This window comes from Fringilla coelebs (genome assembly GCF_963513975.1).
Source record: "Fringilla coelebs genome assembly, chromosome: 12".
Taxonomy (NCBI): domain Eukaryota; kingdom Metazoa; phylum Chordata; class Aves; order Passeriformes; family Fringillidae; genus Fringilla; species Fringilla coelebs.
Window position 1 is genome coordinate 14,878,814 of NC_140038.1, and position 20,752 is coordinate 14,899,565.

Below are 20,752 nucleotides of genomic sequence, written 5' to 3' on the forward strand. Positions count from 1 at the left end.
GCTGCCCTCGGCGCTAATGCACGGGGCGGAGGGGAGCTGCTAAAAGCCAAGGCTAGCAAAAGGCTTTCAAACCCTTGGGAAGGCCCGAGAGGCGCCCCGGGGTGACCCCAGTCTCTGCTGTCGGTGTTGGGGTGTACCCCAAAATGCTGGAGGGAGGTGTGGTGTCCCCCTGCAGTGTCCCCCTGCTGAGACTTGGGGTACAGGGGGTGCAGGGAGTGGTGGGGCCGTGCCAGACCCTTCCTGGGGATGGAGGAGCCCGGGATGCTCCAGGCATGGAGGGGCTCAGGGGGTTCAGGGGCAGGGAGGGGGTGGAGGTTAATGTAGGGGACTTGGGGATGGTGGATGGGGTTTGCAGAGCATGCTGGGATGAGGTGGCCGGGGTGGAGGAGGGTGCAGGGTGGGTCTAGGGGGGTACAGGAGGGTGGCAGAGGGTGCAGGGTGGGTGAAGGCAGCTGGAAGGGCAGGGGTTCAGAATAGGTGCTGGGGTTCAGGATGGATGCAGGAGGGGTTCTGGGATGCAAGATGGATTCTGGGGATCCGGGAGGGGTGCTGGGGTGCAGGATGGGTGCAGTGTGGGTGCAGGGGGGGCAGGATGGGTTTTGGGGTTCAGGATGGATGTAGGATGGGCATTAGGGTGCAGGGGGGGAAGGGCGGGTGCTGGGTGCAGGATGGATGCAGGATGGTTTTTAGGGTGCAGAGGGGTCAGGGTGGGTGCTGTGGCTCAGGATGCATGCAGGGTGGGTTTTGGGGCTCAGGGTGGTCAGGGTGGGTGCTGGGGGTCAGGGTAGGTGCTGGGGCTCAGGATGGAAGCAGGATGGGTTTTGGGGTGCAGAGGGGTCAGGATGGATGCAGGATGTGTTTGTTTTGGGGTGCTGGGGCTCAGGATGGGTTTTGGGGTGCTGCGGTGCAGGATGGGCGCGGGGGATGCCCGGCGCAGGGGTTCTCCCCGCCGCCAGGGGGCGCGCCAGGCCGTTCGCGGCACTCTGGCCCGGCAGGCCCCATCTCGCTGGTGCAGAGCCGGAAGAGGAAGTGCGGGGACGCCCTCCCGCCGCTGTGCCGTGGCGGAAAGATGGCGGCGGCCATGGCATGAACAGGACCCGGCGCGGCCCCAGTGGTGAGAGTGGCCGAGATCTCGCCCCGGTCTTACACCGGCGTGGAGACCACCGCGGCCCCCGGTCCTCTGTGTGACTTTACCCCTCGGGCCAGCGGGAGATCCATAATACTTTTGGCGGGCGGGCCCTCAGCTGCCCCCGGGCTTCCCTGGAGCTCAGTCTCTCCTCAGCCCGGGGGACCGGAGCTTCCCTCTCGGCAGGTGGGCCCGGACACATCGCGGGTGATCTCTCCTGTGCCCCCTCTCCCCCACACCCCTCAGTTCTTTACAGGCTGTATCCTATGCTTGCTGCTTGTCATGTCTGCATTTATCCCTGGCATCCTGGGCTCCCTTCCCGGTGTATGGAGGCTCCTTTTATTCCCTTGGTGTCCAGCTGTGCCTGTGCCCTTTCCAGGCTCCCTCCTTCCCCTCCTTGTTCCCCGCTGTGTCTCTGTTCAGCAGGCAGGACTGCTCTGGAGGCATCTCTGGACTGCCCTGGTGCCTCGCACGGAGATCTTTCTCCCAGTCCCTCTCCCTGCTCCCCGTGTTCTCCCGTGCTATTCCCCATCTCCCTCCATCCCTTTTAGCCAACCCCCTCTTTGCTGGGTGCTGTGGGTCCATGTGAGCAGGTTCCCCGTACCCTGAATTCCACACAGTCCCAGGGCACGTGTGCTGTCCCTGCAGGATGAAGATGAAGTAGAGCTCTGACCATGGACCATGAGGCCCCCACCATCAGGCCCCGGCGCATCCAGAACCAGAACGTCATCCACCGCCTGGAGCGCCGCCGGATCAGCTCGGGCAAGGCGGGCACCCACTGGCACCAGGTGCGCGTCTTCCACCAGAACGTCTTCCCCAACTTCACCGTGGTCAACGTGGAGAAGCCGCCCTGCTTCCTGCGCAAGTTCTCCCCCGACGGCCGCTACTTCATCGCCTTCTCCTCGGACCAGACCTCGCTGGAGATCTACGAGTACCAGGGCTGCCAGGCGGCCGAGGACCTCCTGCAGGGCTACGAGGGGGAGATCCTGGCCAACGGCAACGACCAGAGGTCTGTCAACATCCGGGGGCGGCTCTTCGAGCGTTTCTTCGTGCTGCTGCACATCACCAACGTGGCCTCCAACGGGGAGCACCTGAACCGGGAGTGCAGCCTGTTCACGGACGACTGCCGCTACGTGATCGTGGGCTCGGCCGCCTACCTGCCCGAGGAGCCGCACCCGCCCTTCTTCGAGGTGTACCGCAACAGCGAGTCCGTGACCCCCAACCCGCGCTCCCCGCTGGAGGACTACTCCCTGCACATCATAGACCTGCACACGGGCAGGCTGTGCGACACGCGCGCCTTCAAGTGCGACAAAGTCATCCTGTCTCACAACCAGGGGCTGTACCTGTACAAGAACATCCTGGCCATCCTCTCCGTGCAGCAGCAGACCATTCACGTCTTCCAGGTGACGCCCGAGGGGACATTCATCGACGTGAGGACCATCGGCCGCTTCTGCTACGAGGATGATCTGCTGACCCTGTCTGCCGTGTACCCCGAGGTGCAGCGGGACACGCAGACGGGGATGGCCAACCCTTACAAGGAGCCCTTCATCAACTCCCTGAAGCACAGGCTGCTGGTGTACCTGTGGAGAAGGGCCGAGCAGGACGGAAGTGCTATAGCAAAAAGAAGGTTCTTCCAGTACTTTGACCAGCTGAGGCAGCTCCGCATGTGGAAGATGCAGCTCTTGGATGAGAACCATCTGTTTATCAAATACACGAGTGAGGATGTGGTCACGCTGCGGGTGACAGATCCTTCCCAGGTACAGAATCACACAGTGGTTTGGGTTGGCAGGGGCCTTAAACATCATCTAATTCCAGCTGCCCTGCTAGGGGTCCATCACACCAGGGGTCTCAGGTACTGCCTCCCTCTTCAGGCTGCTCATTGCTTTGGGACAAATGCTGTGAACTGTTCCTTAATGAGCCTCTAAAGGTTATTTAGGATCCCTAGTACCTGAGTCTTTTTTGATGCCTCTGTCATTGAATAACTTCTGTATCTTCTGTTTTCTTAATTTCATTGCTTCCTTCCATCTCACCTGCAAAATGAGAAAGATCTGATGTGTTAGTAAGTTCCTTTCTCCAAGGATTGTTCCCCATGCTCACAAATACTGTCCAATCCTCTTTCCCTCCCCAAATTCCCAAATGAATTTAATTTTAGCTGATATTTTATATAGTCCATTTAAATTGTAGAGGTAGTCTCTCCCTTTTCTCATGTATCTTCAAGCATGTTTTTCAAATATAATAGTCTTCATTTTCCCTGGTACAATTACCATTTCTGTTCTGCCTATGTACTTAGTCTTTCAAGCTTCAGTAAGAGGTAGTATTTATGATCTCTCCAAATTGGAGTAGCAGCTTTTAGATCAGGCTAATGGGCCAATTGCTTCTCTTTTCAATTTATTACTAAAGAAGTGGAATTAGAGCAAATGTAGCTCAGCCAGTGCTGGGTCCCTCCAGATGTTTCACAACCCTGCAAGTTGATCATCTCTTTTTACTGCTTTTAGAGTGGTTGGTCACGTTTTGAGCGCTGTGAAACTAAGAGGGGTTTTTTTTAGCTTATTTTTATTCCTTTAATCAGACTGTTTTTATTCTGTTGAAAGTATTTAGCAAGAATTTGTGATAAATCTTCAATGCAGCATGTAGGTCTGATTGTTGCCCAGAGGTTTGTTTTCTCTCATGCACTTCTCTTCCCCACATCTTTGCCAGGACTTAGGTCCTAGAAGAAATAAACAGTAGCTCTTCCTGTGTTGCTTTTGTCGAGTTCTTCCTGGGAGATGTCTCTGTTTTGTTTTGTTTTATTTTCCTCTTCTGTGGTGTTTGTTTGGGGGAGTTGCTTTGGGAAGAAATAGGTAACGCTTTATCTAATCCATATTGCTCATTGGTGTAAAGCTGAATGTCTGTCTCAGAAATATGAAGGCCCTGTGGAAGTGGCCTGCAGGGTTCTGCTCGTTGCTGGTGTCTGGAATGAGCTCCTGGCCCTGATGTAAATGTTTGTGGCTGGCTCAGCTCTGCACTCTGCTGCGGTTAGTAGGGTTTAGTGCCAGGTTTGCTGCAGGGAACTCTCCACTCTTTTCACCCCAGGGTTACTTTAAGATGCAGTTTGTGGTTTGTTTGCAGTGTGCCTCAGGCACTGGGTTTTGTGCTGGGGGAAGAAAAGTGCCTCATTTCTCAGTTCTTCCAGAGGTAATTCCAGATGCAGAGCAGTCCCCACAGGCCTGTCTGAAGGTAGGCGTTGTGTTAGGGCTTCCTGAATAAAACTCGGCTCACAAAATAACTACAGCTCCCATTTCTCTTCAGTCTGTCAGACAAGGAACATGAGGTTCCAATTTCAGGATCCTTTCTCCCCACTGGCTTCTCTGCCAAGAAGGTTGAGGAGTTGCTGTTCGTGGTTGTGTGGTTTTTGTCTGGGTCTGTGCTGTATCCTTTGAGATCTTTAAGAATGTGCTCTGCATAGGTAGCTTGGGGGTTTGTTGCTGTTGTAGGCCTGTGTTGATGGGCTTAAAAGCATTGCTGTGTGTTTTTGTGGCACTCAGCTGCTGCCTCCCATGCTGTGATGATGTTTTGGTGGTGTTACAGGTGCTGCAAAAGCAGTGAGGGTTTCCCTGCTCAGGAACATCCTGTAGATGTATCTCTATGCTAACCTGGCAAAGAAATTTTTTTTAGTTTAAAGTTGGAGGATATTTCCTGCAGTCTTCAGTGATTTAAATAGATTTTCCTTCTGCTGTCTTCTGTTATTTTCTCTCTGCTCCAACCCTTTATTTCAGAAGGGCTTCCCTTTCCTCAGGCAGTAGTCTAGTGAGTAACCTCATCTTGTGTGTTTTGTTTGGACATTTGGGGCCTGGATTGTATTATCATAGTTTATTTTGGGGCTGTAAAACAAATGAACTTGTGATATTTGCAGGTGGGTAGGGTGGGCAGAGTGCCTGCCATCATCCCTGAGCATTGTTTGGGAGCAGGAGGTGAAGCATTTAGGAATTGCCTCTATTGGCAGAAGATTTAATCAGATGCCACAGGAATTAATTCCCTTTGAAGTGGGGACAGGTTCCTACTTTGGGGTGCCAGCACTCCTGTCTGTAGTGAAAGCTACTTTTAATGACCAAGAATTAAATATGCCCTTTCCCAATGGGATGGGAATGTCATTTCCCTTTGCTGTAGCTGTGCTGACACACTGTCACCTTTTTCCTAATTTCTTGCTCATGCATGCCAGGATTCATTGCCATTGCCAGTCCACAGCATGGTACAAGGCCCATCTTGCACGAGAATGTCAGCATTAAGGAGTCATTAATGTCTTTCACATTTTCATTTCTGTGTTGGCAAGGTACCTAGAGGGCCCAGCTTTTTGTGGCCAGTGATGTAGTGCACAGTAGATAAAAAGGCTCATCTCTGTGTGATGCAGATATTAAGGAGAAGAAAATAATATATCTGTGCAGAAGTAAAAATGATTTAAGGTCAGCTAGCATTGGATCTGAAGTAATTTTTTCAGCAGGAATGAAAATTAAATTTGGCACTTGAGTAAGTGTTTTGGGTTTGGTGGAGGACAGAGAAGAAGAGAACACAGTACGGTTGCATCTAGCTTGAGCTGAAAAATTGGAAGCCCGTTAAGTTTTCTTAAATAATCACAGCTGAGAGGTGGATAATGGGGTAATGTTGAAGCATTCCAATAGGAGAAGGGATTAGTGTGAGGATGTAGGGTTCTCCTGTGCTGTAAGAAATTTGGATAGGGTCTGTGGTGTGATGTGGGGAGAAGGAAGGGACAGCTTCCCCACCTGTGCCCTCCTGGGTAACCTCTGCCTCTCTCCCCAGCCCTCGTTCTTCGTCGTGTACAACATGGTGACCACAGAGGTCATTGCCGTGTTTGAGAACACGTCTGATGAGCTGCTGGAGCTGTTTGAGAACTTCTGTGACCTCTTCAGGAATGCCACCCTGCACAGTGAGGCTGTCCAGTTCCCCTGCTCAGCTTCCAGCAACAACTTTGCGAGGCAGATCCAGCGCCGGTGAGCCATTCGGAGCATGCTTTATTCCGTATAGACACACGCTCAGCCCCGTCTGCTGAAGGCCAGTATCAAATACCAACCCTGAGAAAACCAGTTCCTTTGGCCCCCTTTGTCAGGTGGTGCAAGGGTCAGGACTATACATGGTTCATCTTGCAGCCTCGTGCATGTGATTTTATATTCCACAGCATTTACCTTGTTAGAGGAAGGAACAAAGCAGTTGCAGACTGCTGCTTAGAAGAAAGGAAAGGATTTTGAGAGAAAGATGTTTCTGTCTCTCCTTGAGCAGTAACTCTTTTGGAAGTTACAAAAGTGTTACTGCCCAGTAACTTTGGTCCCTGAAGATAGGATTTGTCAAGATGCTGGCATGATCCAGTTGTGTGTATTTTGCCAACTGACATTCTCTGAATTTAGCATGTACCAAATGTGTTCTGTAGCATTTCCTCAACATCAGTCACCAGCTCATGGTTCTCATCACTGTACTAGGAGGAGGGAAACTCATCTGCTTAGATCTGTTGTGAAAGCTGAACAAAATACCAAAATAACTTGGGTTTCCAGAATATGCTTTAACAGTCAGATGTGGTTTTAATGAGGCAGAGTGTGTTATTTCTCTAGGAAAATTTTGTTGTGACTCAGGGTGTTTTGTTCTTCCAGTGACTTGTTTCTCATCATCTGAAGTACTTGCCATCCACTTATGGGCATCAAGCTACTGTTGACTTTAGGCTGATGTCACATAAGTCTGACGAAATTGACTATGTCTGTAACTTTCTAGAGCAACCTGTCAGGAAATCCATAATGCTTAATGGGAGAGAGAATGAGAGGACTCACTGAAGACTCACGAAGAACAACTTCTGCCTTTTGTTAGAGTAGAAAGGAGAGTCTTTTCCTCCCCTTGCTACAAGGGCCTGTAACAGGAGTGCTGTAACTTCTACAGCAAAGTACCATAGAGCATAGTCCACAGTGAGCTGGCTTCTGGCTGAGTGTTTACCCTCCTTATTGTCCCTGCAGCTGATCTGACTGTTTTTGCACATGTAAAGTTTCAAATCTTACTTGGAAAGAGAAATCCAGCCTGTGTTAATCTCTCCACCAGGAAGAACTTTCAGCTCACTGTAGTTTCTGGAGGGCTTTATGCTCCTCATCAAGGTTCTTCTTCATCTAAGGTTTCTCCCTTTATGCATTAGGAACAATGAGTGGAGAGAGGAGGATTGTCAAATCAATGTTAAGGGCTCAACTGTTGCTGTGAAAGCCCCCTGGCTTTTGCTCATGCTGTTTCCAGGCTTTGTGGTAAAACTTGGATTGACTGATAAGCTGACTGTTTCTGATCCTGTTCATTTCCTGTACTGCAGAGCAGCTGGGTTCAGACATTGTGGGTAGGCACATTCTTCTCCTTCTGTCACTCTGGACATTTTGAGTGAGACAGTAATGACAAGGGAGGATGAAAAGGTTAGCAGAGCTGGTTGATGTTTGAATCACTGTGATACATCTTTGGAAACGAGCTGCTTTAGTTCTTACACTGCAGCTGTTTTCTCTCCCTGTTAGTTTTCCTGCTTAGTTTATTTAAGATGTGCTGTTCAGCTGTGGCCTTTGTGAACAGAAGGTGTCTCTTGCTTTGCTGCAGGTTCAAAGACACGATTGTGAATGCCAAGTACGGAGGGCACACGGAGGCCGTGCGGCGCCTGCTGGGGCAGCTCCCCATCAGCGCCCAGTCCTACAGCGGCAGCCCCTACCTCGACCTGTCCCTCTTCAGCTACGATGACAAGTGGGTGTCAGTCATGGAGCGGCCCAAGACCTGTGGTGATCACCCCATAAGGTATGGGGAGCTGTATGTGGGGAGAGAGTGCGAGGAGTCGCTGCAAATCGCCTCTGCCATGGGGCGTCAAGTGTGCAGAATAGGGAGTAGATGGAAGCCTTTCTCTTAGGAAATCCTTTCACCAGGGGATTTATTTCACAAAACTTGGCCTCTCTCCTTTACAGTGATGTGGATGTGTGGGAGGGCTCTTCATGTTTCCTTGCTGAGCTGCTCTGCTCTGGGGAAGGTTTGGGTGGTGAAGTCTCAGCCTTTTCCATATGAATGGTCTTGTTCCTCCTCCTCTTCTTGCAGTGCTGCCGCTGTGTTTGGGTTGCAGAGTGATACAGCTCTGATGTCTGCTTTCCTAAGCTGGAAGGATCCTCTCTGAGCATGTGGGTTTAGTTGGCAAGGATTGTCTGGTTTGTCCTGTGAATAAAATAGTATCTGGGCTAGGTGTTACTCAGAAAGCTTGTGGTATTGATTGAGCTCTTCTCAGACTTCCCTTGTTTACTGTTCTCACCCTGGGAGCTGTACTCCTTGTCATACTCCCTTCTCTCTGTGATCTGTAGGAAATCTCTGTCTGTAGTAGGAATTTTAGCCAGGCGCCAGGGCCGTTCTGTGCCTCTTCTGTCAGAGTCTCCAATGCTGGCAAAGGGAGTAAGTCTGAGCTTGAGAATAAGGTGGTTTGCAATGCTTCTTAAAGAAATATCAGGACTATTTATTTCTTTTTGTTGGCTGCAGCCATGGCTGCAAGAGGAAGTGGTTAAAAATCCAACATCTCCAGCTTGACAGGCTCAAGGAGCTTGAGTTACCCAGGCAGAATAGTCTTTCTGCTCCTGGTACTGCAGAAGCAAACCTATGCTCTGAAAACAAAGAGAGCCTTCAGTGCCTGAGTGCTTTGTTTAGTGACTGGGCTCAGGCAGCCTAGCGAGATCATTCTGGACCACTTCCCAACTTTATTTTCATCAATGCATTCTCAAAAAGTGGTTTCATATCTCCCCTGGCCCTGACTCAGGTGGCAGGGAACTTCTGATTATTCCTGCGCTCTCAATTCCCAAATTATGTATATTTAATTGATTCTTCTGCCTGTATGATTTGGTTTGATCTCCAGCTTCCATGTTATCTGCAAAGAAAGCCTGCCCTTTTCCCCCTTGTCATGCTTGATGTTGGGAAAACTTGCAGGGTGGCAGTTGTCTGCCAGCGCCAACCTGCGCCGGGCTCCCGCAGACAAAAGGCAGCAGAACCGCAGTCATGTGCTGCGGTGGAGTCTTTGTAGTAAACAAAGCCAAGTGCCACCTTCCCTCCCTCCCCTGAGCAAACCAGCGTTTCAGAGCCAGAGCTTTTAAAGCTCAAAGCTGTGCAGAGTCAATTAGGACTTGAATAGAGCCTCGGAGCAGTGGGGCTCCTGGTTTTTTGGAAAGTAAGCAGAAGATGAGGCGCTAACCTTAACCATTCAGTAGCTGAAATAGTACTGCTGTGGTTCTCACATGCAAAACAAAGGGATTAATAAAATAATGCCAGCTGCCTGTTGGGGTTAGAGAGCTTGGAAATGAGGGACCACAGGATTTGTAATGTAAGTCCTGTAATTGTCTGGAATGGAAAACCCTTCAGTAGCTAAGGTTGTTATAATCTGTGTGCAGTTTCCTGGCACGATGTGTGAGCTAGGAAGGCTTCCAGACCTTTTCTACATCAATTCAATATTTCTGTGCACTGTGTTCTTTTAACCCTTAGTGCTTTTCTGCATCCCAGAAGGTTCAATTCTGTCTACTTAAGAGACCAGTGGTTGTTTGCTGTCAGGTGGGAAGGACTTTAGGTTCCCCATCATCACTGCCTTCCAGTCTCTGAAGAGATATTCAATGGGGGAAATAATGGCACTTGAGGGAAGATGCTCTAACACAGCTCTACCTATAGCAGGGGGTCTCTAAAATCCATCTAGATGGCTAATAAGGAGCCATTTAACCAAAGAAATGGTCTGCAGATAAATCTTCCATTTTCCTATGGTTTGAAAAGGCTGGTCTTGCTGTTTCTGTTGACATACAATTTTATATTGCAGTGTCTAATTTATCCCCAGAATGAGAGCCCATGGAAATGGCCTCTGATTGCAGAGCACTTTTAAAAATACATTTAAAAATACCAAACTGAGCACATCTTTTAAGATTACAGGGAGCTTCATCTTGAGTAGTAAATTGTTGTGAATTGGGGGAGAGAGGAACAGATGGGGGACTGTGCTTTATTTAAAGAATGACCCTCTGCATACCCAGCCTTGTGTAGGAGGGAAAGGGCTTTTTGAAAAGCCAAATACCAAGATTGTGACTCTCTTGCTGGGTTCTTGTGTGCAATTTTCAGGCAGGGCTAGCTGGCACTTTGATTCAGAGGAAGGGAGAGGAGAGTGGCCCTCCAGGAGGAACATGAGGTTCTCAATAGGCTGTGTTGTTAAAATGTGGAGTATGTCTGCTCCTGAAACAGCATCGCTGGTATCTGTCATCATCCATTCTTCCAGGCTGAGAGCTGAGAGTGCATTGTATTGCTGGCGGGGGGGAGATGTGCTCAGACATTAAAAGCATTCTTGGAGTTAAAATCGGAGGAAAATGCAAAATACCCGCATGCACTAAGTGTTGGTGGAAAAGAAGGAAAAGAAAACAGCTGGGAGGCATAATGGCAATTCTGTGCCTGAAGTTGGAAGAGGTCTAATGAAAATGGTCTAACAAATAGAGACAGCTTCAGGGGGAGGACTTGAGTTACAGCCCAGCTACTTGGTGAAGGTATCACATCCAGAAACCTCCACCACTACGTCCCAGAAGCCTTCTCCAAAGTCTTGGGGAGGGTGGGATCCTCACAGAGAGTTCTGTGTTCAGCAGCAGAGGACAGTGGTGTTACCTAGGCTTATGTCAGTTACACAGAGTGTGCAGGGGAGGTTCAAGAAACAAAGAGCTTCCCTAGGCTCACCTGTCTCTTCAGCACTGTTTGTCTCATCCCCCTGAAGATGTTCCCTCTGTGCTGGAGCTGTGTTCCAGAGGTCACCTGTTTGGAGATGCATACGAGCTTGACCCACAGGCAGGTGTGTGGGTGACAGCTGAAGGTCATAAGGGTTTTCTTGACCTCTGTCCTTGCAGTAGCTATTGAATCCAATTCATCAGGTACCTCCTGCACTGCCTATCTCATTAATGCTTTATTGGTGACAATCTAAAAGGAATTGCAAAGCCTTTCTTGAGCTGTACACTACCACATGGCACCCTTGAGCAGGATTGCAGCGACTTCCTTGACTGAACAGGCACAAGGACAGCAGTGTAAAGCCTTCACTGGCAGTACCACAAGGAGGAAAAGGTGACCTGACACTCTCAGTGAAGGCCATTGCTAAGGGAAGGGAGCTCAGTTCTGTACAGTACATCTGCTTTGGGGATCAAGGGAGCAGCTTGCATTAAGAGAGGATGGAGAGCCAGCAGAGGTGGTGAATCAAACGGACTTCCTCTTGTGAAGTCAGCTTTGTCCATCAAAGTGACAGGCAGAGTTCTCTCACTGCTAATAATAAAATAAAAGCAATGTTTCTGTAGACAGTGGAAAACAACTGCCCTGAGAGGGACTCCCCTGTGAAGCCAAGAGCCAGGCACCCAGCTAAGGACCTTCTGCTCCTCAGGGAGCACCAGCGCTCGAACAAGGCACTTGTCTCTGCGTGTGAAGAGCCCAGATGGCAAAGTCAATAGCGGGGAACAGCCATAATTGACTTTCTCTTCCTTTCAGATTTTACGCTCGTGACTCTGGCCTGCTGAAGTTCGAGATCCAGGCGGGCCTCCTGGGGCGCCCCATCAACCACACGGTGCGGCGCCTGGTGGCCTTCACCTTCCACCCCTTCGAGCCCTTCGCCATCTCGGTGCAGCGCACCAACGCCGAGTACGTGGTCAACTTCCACATGAGGCACAGCTGCACCTAGAGGGACTCGGGGCTGCTCTCCTTGGCGCTGGGCCTCTGCCACAGGTGCACCAAAGCCAGGCACTCACACCTTCTGGGAAACCAAACCATCGCTCGTGGAAAGAAGCCTCACCTGGGGGCTTCTACCAGCGGCATCTCGCAGGGCCCTCAGCCTCAGCTGTGGAAAGCTGATCCACCCCAGTTAAGGGGGGCGGGGGCTTCTTCTGATCCTCTTTGTACTGTGGATATTCCCCCGCTGTCCTTCCCTGCTCCTGTTGATGAACAAAGCATAGCTGAGGTTCATTTTCTGGTTTCTCAGAGGCATGGCTGTTGGCTATCCAGCTGTGGGTCTTAGGATGGCAGAGATGGAGCTTTGCATCACACTTGCACACTCCCTTCCGCACTGGTGCTCTCCTACCGTGTTGGACAAATGACCTGTCACAGAGGGAAGGGATGGGAGCCATGGGGAGGGCTTGGATCCAGCTATCCTTGTTTGTATCTTCAGAATTGCTAAGGAAATGAGATCCTGCTCTCATCCACACAATCTATTCATGTCATTTTAATATGCAAGAGATCAGGAAAAAAAGGGTGTGAGAAATCGCTACAGCTGAGAGACATGAGGTGTGTTCCTGACCCTTATGCAAGTCACTTAATCTTTGTGCCTTAGTAAAAGCTCCTAAGTGACAGGTGGTGTTACACCAGCAGGCCAGGGCAGTCGGTTGTGTCTGTAATGCACAAGGAGGTGGGTGCAGGAGGGAGATGGGTGTCTGGGAAGGGTGTGGGGACAAGCAGCTCCTTGGTCATGTCAGGACTCTTCTGCAGTGTGGGGGTTAATCCTCATGGCCATCTGCAGGTTCTGCTGCTGAGAAGAGGGATACCCAGCTGCTGGCGCCCTCCTGTGTGTTGGAGTACCAGCATAGAAAATGAGTAGGATTTGCCCAGGAAGAAGGGTGGAGACCTGAATTCATGTTCACGGCTGTGGGTGGGCAGTCTGTTGACTTAGGTTGCTTACCTCTGTCTGTTTGATGCACTGTTCTCTGTGAGAACCCAGATGCTGTTTCCAGGCTTTAGAGCACATCTGGCCAGTATGGCAGTGTTGGCTGGACCACGCTGCTGATAAATTAAGCTCCTGTGTGTAATTACCTGCCACTGTGGGCTGGTGAGGATGCTGGCCTACCCTTCTCTCTTAAAAATGGAGTTTTTGGTTGTAGGCCAGCATTTGGGGGTTTTTACATGAGGGCTGGATGTGCCAGGCAGCACAACCATCCCAGCATCATGATGTGCTCCATCAGAAGCTGGAGCCTGTTCTTGTCCCATTCCTTTAGGAGGTACAGTGGGCGCAATAGAAAATTGGTGCTAATACACAGGAGACCCTCTCCTTTAAAGGACCCTGTGGGTGTCTAAATTGGACCAAAATGAGCTGTGGGTGATGTGTTGTGGCCACATGCCTGTGAAGAGGAGTGTTGGAGTCATGCATTCATTTTGCTGGTGATGCACTGGAGAAGAGCTGTGTGGGTGAGGGTGCCTGCTCATGGTATGAGTGGTGAACCTCAAAGTTAAGGGTGTCCTGAGGTCTTTGAATCAGCCTTCGCTCTCTGCCTCACCGTACTTCTCTCCTGGCCTTGCTAAACATTATTTCTAGGCAAGACATTGCATTTCACTGCTCTTTTCCTGGTGTTTGCACTGTTGGTGTTTCAGGTCTGTCGGGAGTGCCGGCAGGTCAGGAGACTGCTAACAGAGGAGGTGTCAGTGCTTTAGCTGCAGGTTCCTCTCATCTAATAACACTATTTGTCAAGGTTTTAGGGTTTTATCCTGTGATCTGTTCCTCAAACATTCAATTAAAGCTCCAAGTGGAGAATCGTTTGCACACTGTAGATCATGGATTTACCTCCCTGCGCACCACTCTCACAGCTGTTCGCACTTCAGTATGAGACTTTTTTTTATTCCCCCAAGCTTCCAGCTGCTCCATCTGAGACTCTGTTTACTCCTTGGTGTCACAGCCTCAGGAAGTCAGTGCTTACTAAATTAGCTGTCTGATCTCTATTGAGACTCTTTTTTCAGTGGCAAAAATATAAACTTCAGCATTTCTGTAGTAGGGACTTTTGCCAAATTCAGGCTTCCCTGTGTGAAGCAGAGAGTGTGGCATGGATTGTTGGACTTGGGGCTGAGAAAGAGATCTGTTCTTAGCTCTGCTATTAAATTCTGAGGCTGGGGGCAAATCTCTTCCTTCTCCAGCTGGTGTTTTCTTTTCCATAAATGAGGCCAAAAACATATTTTCAGCTTTTGTAAAACACTTTGAGATTCATGGATAAAAAGTGCTGGATAAGTGCTAAGTATTTTCTTATTATGTTTGCAGACAAACTGATCATACTGGGTACTAATTGCCTTGGAGTAGCATAGCAGATCCTGTGGTCTTGGCTGCTGCATTTTATATCAACAACAGAGTTAATTTTGTTACAGAAATGTATGGAAAGAAAAGTCTCTCATGCTTGAAATTTTGATGCTTTTATTTAAGAAACAAAAAGTGCGTGTGGTGGGGAAGGTGGGAGAAAAGGGGAGATATTTTCTATCTGATATTTTTCCTAGGTTAGGGCAAAGATTTGTTACCAACACAAGACGAAAACAGAATAAACAGATTTTGCTTTAAAACTCTGATTTATTGTCTTTGTCTTCCAAAATCTGAATTATATAGATGGGAATTCTTTTGGTAAGAAGAGATGGCAGGACCTTGGACTGTGTAGACATCCCATGGGAGCTTGCTGCTTCTTCTAGGCACTTGGAGTACAAGTGTCCTTAAGAATGTTCCCACCTGAGGCATTTCTGTAGTTCCTGCAGATTTCTCAAATTCTTGTCTACATGAACTAATGCTGGGAGAGGAATTCTTGGTTACATTTTTCCCTTTGCATATTATTACTAGCCCAGCTTGTACTCAGGGACTCTTCCTTTATTTAATTTCCAGCATTTATCTAATCTTTTGGTCATTTTCTGCATGATCAAGGGATGAAAGCTTGTTGTAGTCAAGCCCTGCTTGAGCTTTTTGCTAACCATGGTCTGATGTGATTTTTTTTTCTCTTGTGGAAGGTCTATACTTAGTCTTTAAGGAAATAAATTCTCAGAAAAATACTGGTGTGGGAAAAACACTGAATGGATGGGACCTTTTTTTTTTTAATGATGTTTTGACATAAAAATACTACAGTTTTAAACTAGCAATGCAGAAACTGGTAATTCATGGCCAACTGCTGTGGTCTTGTCTGTGAGGAGAACTGCAAAGTGACACATTGCCCTTGGTTCCTGCCACTCAGGGCTGTGCTGTAGCACCTGGGTGACATGTGGGTCCTCACTTGACTAATGAGTTGAGGACAGTTATGGAGGAATGTGATGGGATGGCTCATGGATGCCCAGGGCCCTTAGATAACACTACCAATTCCCCAGCATTTGCTGCATTCTGCTTTGTCCAGGTATGAATTGCACAACTCCTCCTTTGTAGGAGTTTATTTTCTGTGGATGACAAAACTAGTTTGAGTGCCATCTTTTTAAAGGCAGGAACATGTTATTTCCACTTTCCGTGGCTGTCTTCTTCCCTTCTACCCAGCAGATTTGCAAAATGCCAAATGTAGTTGAGAGCAGCCCTGACTTTGCCCAGAGGACTCCCTAAGCTCCTGTTTTTGGCAGTGAATTGTCCCTCTGAAAGCTACTCCTGCACAAGTTCATCCTTCCCTCTGCCAGTGTCCTTCCTCTATTCAGGTGTGTTCCACAGCATCAGGTATGGAGGCAGAAGGGTAGAGAGAGCTGGGTGGCTGAGCACACTGTCACTGTCCCAGTGCCTGACTGGTGACCTTGTATGGGACAGGTGAGGGTGCACGGCAGCGCTGACATCCGCCCTGGGCTGGATCCCTGGGGCTGCTGGAGCTGGGATGTGTGGGACCAGTTGCTCAAGGGGCTTGGAGGGGTGAGAACCAGGCAGGTGGCAGGGGAGCCCTGCCAGGGCCATCTGGCTGCGGTTGGATGTGATTTTAGGGTGTTTTTAATCGCGGTGCACAGCGCTGCATCCCTGTGAGCGCCTGCTCGCTGGTCATTTGATAGCTCCTCGGTGCTCCTCGGAGGCCTGAAATGGAGCAGTGCCGGATTAGATGTACCCAGTGCCCTTGGTGAGCTCCGCGGAGATACGATCCTCGCCCTCCCGCCTCCGACCTGCTGGCGCCCAGTGCCGTCGCCACAGCAACGGGGAGAAGCAGCCCATCCGCATGGAAACGGCCTTGCTGTGCCCGCCAGCCGCCTGGGGAGAGCGGCTCAAACGGCCAGCTCGGAGAGGTGAGGGGCACCAGCACCTCTGTGGCGACCAGCAGGCAGCCTTGTCCCGAGCTGCACACACATCCTGTGGGTTACTGCAGTGCTGGCACTGTCCCTGCATGTGGGACTGCCATCCCAAAGCACTGCCCCAGTGCAGAGCCAGCACGTGCCCCGTTGTCTCTGACCGTGATGGATAATTTTCATTGCTGCTGCCCTATTTTTTTGGGGGGGCTTGTCCTGAAGTCAGGGTAAGGTCCAGATTATCTGTGCTGATACCTGCAGCAGCGTAGGTAGGTCACTGGTTCACCCCTGACTGGTTAGTACTTAATGCTTGTAAAATCCCTCTTTGTAAGGAAAAAGGAGCAACTGGCAGCTAAACAGGGTCTCCTGTAACATAGGACAGACAAATGTCATCTCGACAGCATGATTGTGCAGTGCAGCCTGTCTGGCTTTGGGCAGCAAAGTCTGAGTTAATCTCTCCTCATCCTGCCTCCTACCCCTTAAATCCCCCATCAGCTGCTTCCCCAGAGAGGGCTCAGGTTTGAAGGTGATGTTGGTGCTGATCTGCTGGCTCTGATAAGGGCTGGGGAGAGCAGCTCTGCTGTGCAGCTGCACAGTGGCCAAACAGGGTTTGTTCCAGTTTTACACTGGCCCTTTGGTGACTGTGTCTCTTGGCTGCAGGATCACTTGGAAGGGATCTCCCCAGGCAGCATCACTTCTTTGGACATATTTTGGTAAACAGGTCTGGTTTTACAACCCTGTCCAAGGACAGATTGTTCCAGAGCATCTCCCAGTACTAGAGGAAGCTGCTTTCCAGCTATCAGCCTTACTAAGAAGTCCACAGGGCTGGCCAGTTGACAGTAATTTCCATTTCTTGGTCAGTTTGACCCTGGCAGGTCAGGAAATTACTATTTCTGTGGATTTGGCAGGAGCAAAATGAAGGCAGCGCCCAGATCTTGCCAATTAGGAGAGCAAGGTCTGTGCCTGCAGGCTGGTGCATGAAGAGATGAGTCCTGTTTCCCCTCACCTTGGGATCTGCAGAGGGGGCAGAGGATGGGAGACTGGTGGGTGAAATATGTCATTCTGCCTGGGGCCCCAAGTTTTATTTGTTACCTGGAGCCCTGTGTGGGTGGGAAGCCTGGCCTGCTGCTGTGCAGAGGAACCCCTTTTTGCCCAATCCTTTCTCCCTTCTGCTTTTTTTTTAGAAAAACAAGTGGTGAGGTTGCTGCTGGAAGCAGCTTTCCCAAACAATGGCTGTTGGGGCTCCAGAGCTGCTGAGACGTTTGGGTCCAGGTGCACAGCCTCCACTCTCAGTAGATGTGGGCACAGGAGGAGGGTTATGGACTCTGGAGAAATTGGAGGACCCTGCCAAGTGGCACTAGTGCAGGAGAAGCTTGGAGAACTCAGCAGAGGAGGTGTGAGTGGTTTCAAAAAAACAAATAACATCGAGGCTTGGCTCCCCTCTACATCTCCCCAAGAGGACTCTGCAGTTCCACTTCGCCTTCAGTGTAGGGATTTGGATGCTCTTAGGCTGTTCATTAGTAAAACCTCTGAGCAGTTCCTACTGCCATCGAGTACCCATTAATGCCTCTTCAGGGAGAGGAGAACATTGGGAAAGCAGAAAACCAATCTGAGGGCCCTTTATCTCTTTTTGGTCTGAGAGGTCATGGGCTGAGGTTGGAGGGGAAGAGGGGCCAGGTGGGGATGCTAGGCATGAAAGCAGCACCGTGATTATCTGCTGAAGTCTGAGTGCAAAAACAGAACCTGATTTGAACTGTTACTTCTTCAAAACTCCCGGGGGTGCTTTAGGGTTATAAACACCTACTCAGTGACCTTCTTTGTGCACATCTCGAGCCAGGTATTCCCACACCAGAGGGAAAGCCAGCAAAACCTGCACAGATGTCTTTAGCAGCTGCAACCAGGCTGCCGTAAGCCACCCCTGCTGCTACAGTTTATTTGCACTGCAGGGTCTGTCCCCTTCTCCCCCTTCTCCTTGTCTGCTTGTGTGTACAGTCAGCTGTTAAAGGACACTGACATCACTTTGTGGTTTAATTGAATCTCACAAAGGGATCCAAATTGGCTGCCTCACTCTTGTCACTGAGATGCTCATGGAAGAAATAGTAAATCACCAATTCAGCAGATAAAGCTGCAGCTCTGGGCAGAAGGTCCTTGTTGCTGGGGTTAGGGAAGTAATTCCTCTTTGCAGAATAATACACTATTAGGGAGATGGCTGAGGGCTATTTTTCCAGGCCACCAGGTGCCATCCCAGGTCCATAGGAAGGGTAACTAAGTTAAACTAACTCCCCAAGGTGGTGTGGCACTCAGTAAGGGGTAAACAGACCTGAGGCAGCATTTTATCTGTAAGTCAGGAGACTGTTCTGAATTTTCCACGGGGATTTACAGGGATACAGTGGAGAGAGGTCCATGTGTCCGTTTATTTAGAACGGAACGCAGAATCCCAGGAAAGGCCAGGGATGAAGCTTTGCAGTCAGAAGCAATTTCTGAGATTGTTTCTCAGAAAAAGTAATCTTTGAATGTAGGGAATCAAAAGTTAGGAGGGAACGGAGAGCAAAATGTCCAAAAGCAACAGGGAAGCCCAGAGGGAGAGGATATGCTCCTAATGAGAGTGCTAATGCTGTGGCCGTGCTACTGACAAATAAAGTAATTGCTGCTCAGGAGGAATGTGAGCCAGTAGAAAACAGCTTTCCACCCAGATGCCAAGAAAAGCAATTAGAACTCGTAAACACCAGTGGCTGACTAAAACCAGGCCCTTAATTAATAGTTTCATTTGAAGGGTAAGGAAATCGTTAAGCACTATTGGTGTCTATTAATTCCCTGCAACACAAACCACAATAGAGTTTTAAACCTTCTTTCACTGTACAGTGTGTGCAGGAAGGAGCACCCCAGCCCTTGTTTTGTGCAGCTGTGCTCCCTCACCTCACTGACTGCCCCAGAGCTGCAGGATGTGTTGCAGGATAAACAGCTCGGACTGTGCACTAAGTTAGGACATGGTTTTGGGAGTGCTCCATCAGGGCAGGAGAAAAGGTGGATGGAAAACGTGATTTCAGTAAAAAGCTGTACAGAGTACAGGGAGCTGGGGGTCTGTAAGATTTGCATCATATTGTACAGATCCCAGCCACTGAGCCATGAAGAACATCGTCAGCCTCTTCTGTCCAGCACAGAGGGTGCTACAGGACTGCCAGTCAAAGGAAGGAGTGGGGGTAGCTACCAGAAATAGGCAGAGCAGGGAGGGACATAAAGCTTCCCACTGTGTAAGCAGTGGTGATACACTGGCAGACCTCCTAAAACCTTCACAAACACCAAGAAACCAAGAGTGTCTTCACTTTTTACACATACTCTTTCACAAATTCCAGGAGGACCACAGATCTCTTCACAATTTTACTTTTCAATTTGTTCTACCATCTTCATGTGACTTGGGCACCTCTGCATTGATGCAAAGAACAGGCTGTAGTAGAGAACAGCAGTGTTTGGTCTTCTGTGTGTTAGACAAACCTGCTAGCACAGCCTGGTGCCCCTCCTTTGTCAGGCTGGCTGCTGTGCTGGGCACAGACACCAGCCTAGCCTTGCTGTAAGCACATCACACATCCCTTCCCCAGCCAGCTGACTGCATACTCAGAGAGTTCATCTTGGCAGTTTATGGCTGACCTGCTATCTTCTTAAAAAGCAGAATATTAAGTGCTTAGTGCAGCTGCATTTCTGGAGTGAGGGGGAAACTCTTCTAGTGTGGCAAACATCTATGAAAGAGCCTCTCTTCCTCACTGTCAAATCTGTGACAGCTCAAGGAACTTCCCTTTAAGATCAGCTACCCTCCCTTCAAATTCAGAGAGTTGGACTAAAGTAGGAGATTTGTCTGAATCTTGTTTTCTCCTGTCAAATGCAACTCAACAGGCTTTTCTAAGCAGAGTGATTTCTTTCAAAACCTGCCGTATGCCATTCAGCCCCATGAAGGAGGTTCACTGCCTCGTTGCTATGGTACCCTTTCTCTAAAGAGGAAGAAAATAGTTAACTATGCAATTTAAGAAACTACAGAGTAATGACAGAATGAGAAATAATAGAAAGGAAGATTCTGCATTTGCAATAGAATTGCTGGTTGCTCTGAAATACACCATGTTTACAGGTGAAATACTTGCCCAGAGCACATTGTATAGTGCCAGGGCTTCTCTGGCTGCAGGGATTTCAGTGAGATGCCCTTTGCTAGGCACTGTGCCTCTGCCATCCAGCAAATCCATCCTGTAGTCAGTTTCTGCTTTTACCTTCCCTGCTTATTGCTCCTGACATATTTCCTTGGCAGAAATACTGGATGGAGCTGGACAGCGATAATACATCACAGACCCACAACAAGCTCCTGCTGCTTGTGGATACACAGAGGTACAGTTCAAGACTTAAGTGCTTTGTATCTCCTTGGCAGCATTTCATTATTCCTTGCACCTACTAACCCCTGCTTGCTTTCCCCAGGACCCTGGAAAATCCAGTTTGTGCTGCACAGGGCAGGGCCAAAGAGACTGCAAGTACCAAACCTGGCAAGATCCCAGCAGCCCCTTTAGAAAGTGAGGTGCTTTCCTTTGCCAAGAGCAGTGGCAGGTCAGTACAGCTTGGGTGAAACAAAGCACTGCAACAGATCTGTGCCAGGAATAGATC

General features: G+C 49.4%; 1 protein-coding gene across 2 annotated transcripts; it reads left to right on the plus strand.

The window, feature by feature from the left end:
* The first annotated feature begins 1,059 nt into the window (after nucleotides 1–1,059).
* Nucleotides 1,060–14,356, plus strand: DET1 (DET1 partner of COP1 E3 ubiquitin ligase). 2 transcript variants are annotated; one of them, XM_084213721.1, is made up of 5 exons: nucleotides 1,060–1,114; nucleotides 1,775–2,883; nucleotides 5,921–6,111; nucleotides 7,727–7,918; nucleotides 11,636–14,356. In XM_084213721.1, exons 2-5 carry the CDS (start codon nucleotides 1,801–1,803, stop codon nucleotides 11,823–11,825), a joined length of 1,656 nt encoding a protein of 551 aa, XP_084069847.1. In that variant the 5' UTR covers nucleotides 1,060–1,114; nucleotides 1,775–1,800; the 3' UTR covers nucleotides 11,826–14,356. The 2 variants fall into 2 exon arrangements, with proteins under 2 accessions (XP_084069847.1, XP_084069848.1); XM_084213722.1 differs by having other exon boundaries at nucleotides 1,069–1,312.
* The last annotated feature ends 6,396 nt before the right edge of the window (nucleotides 14,357–20,752 follow it).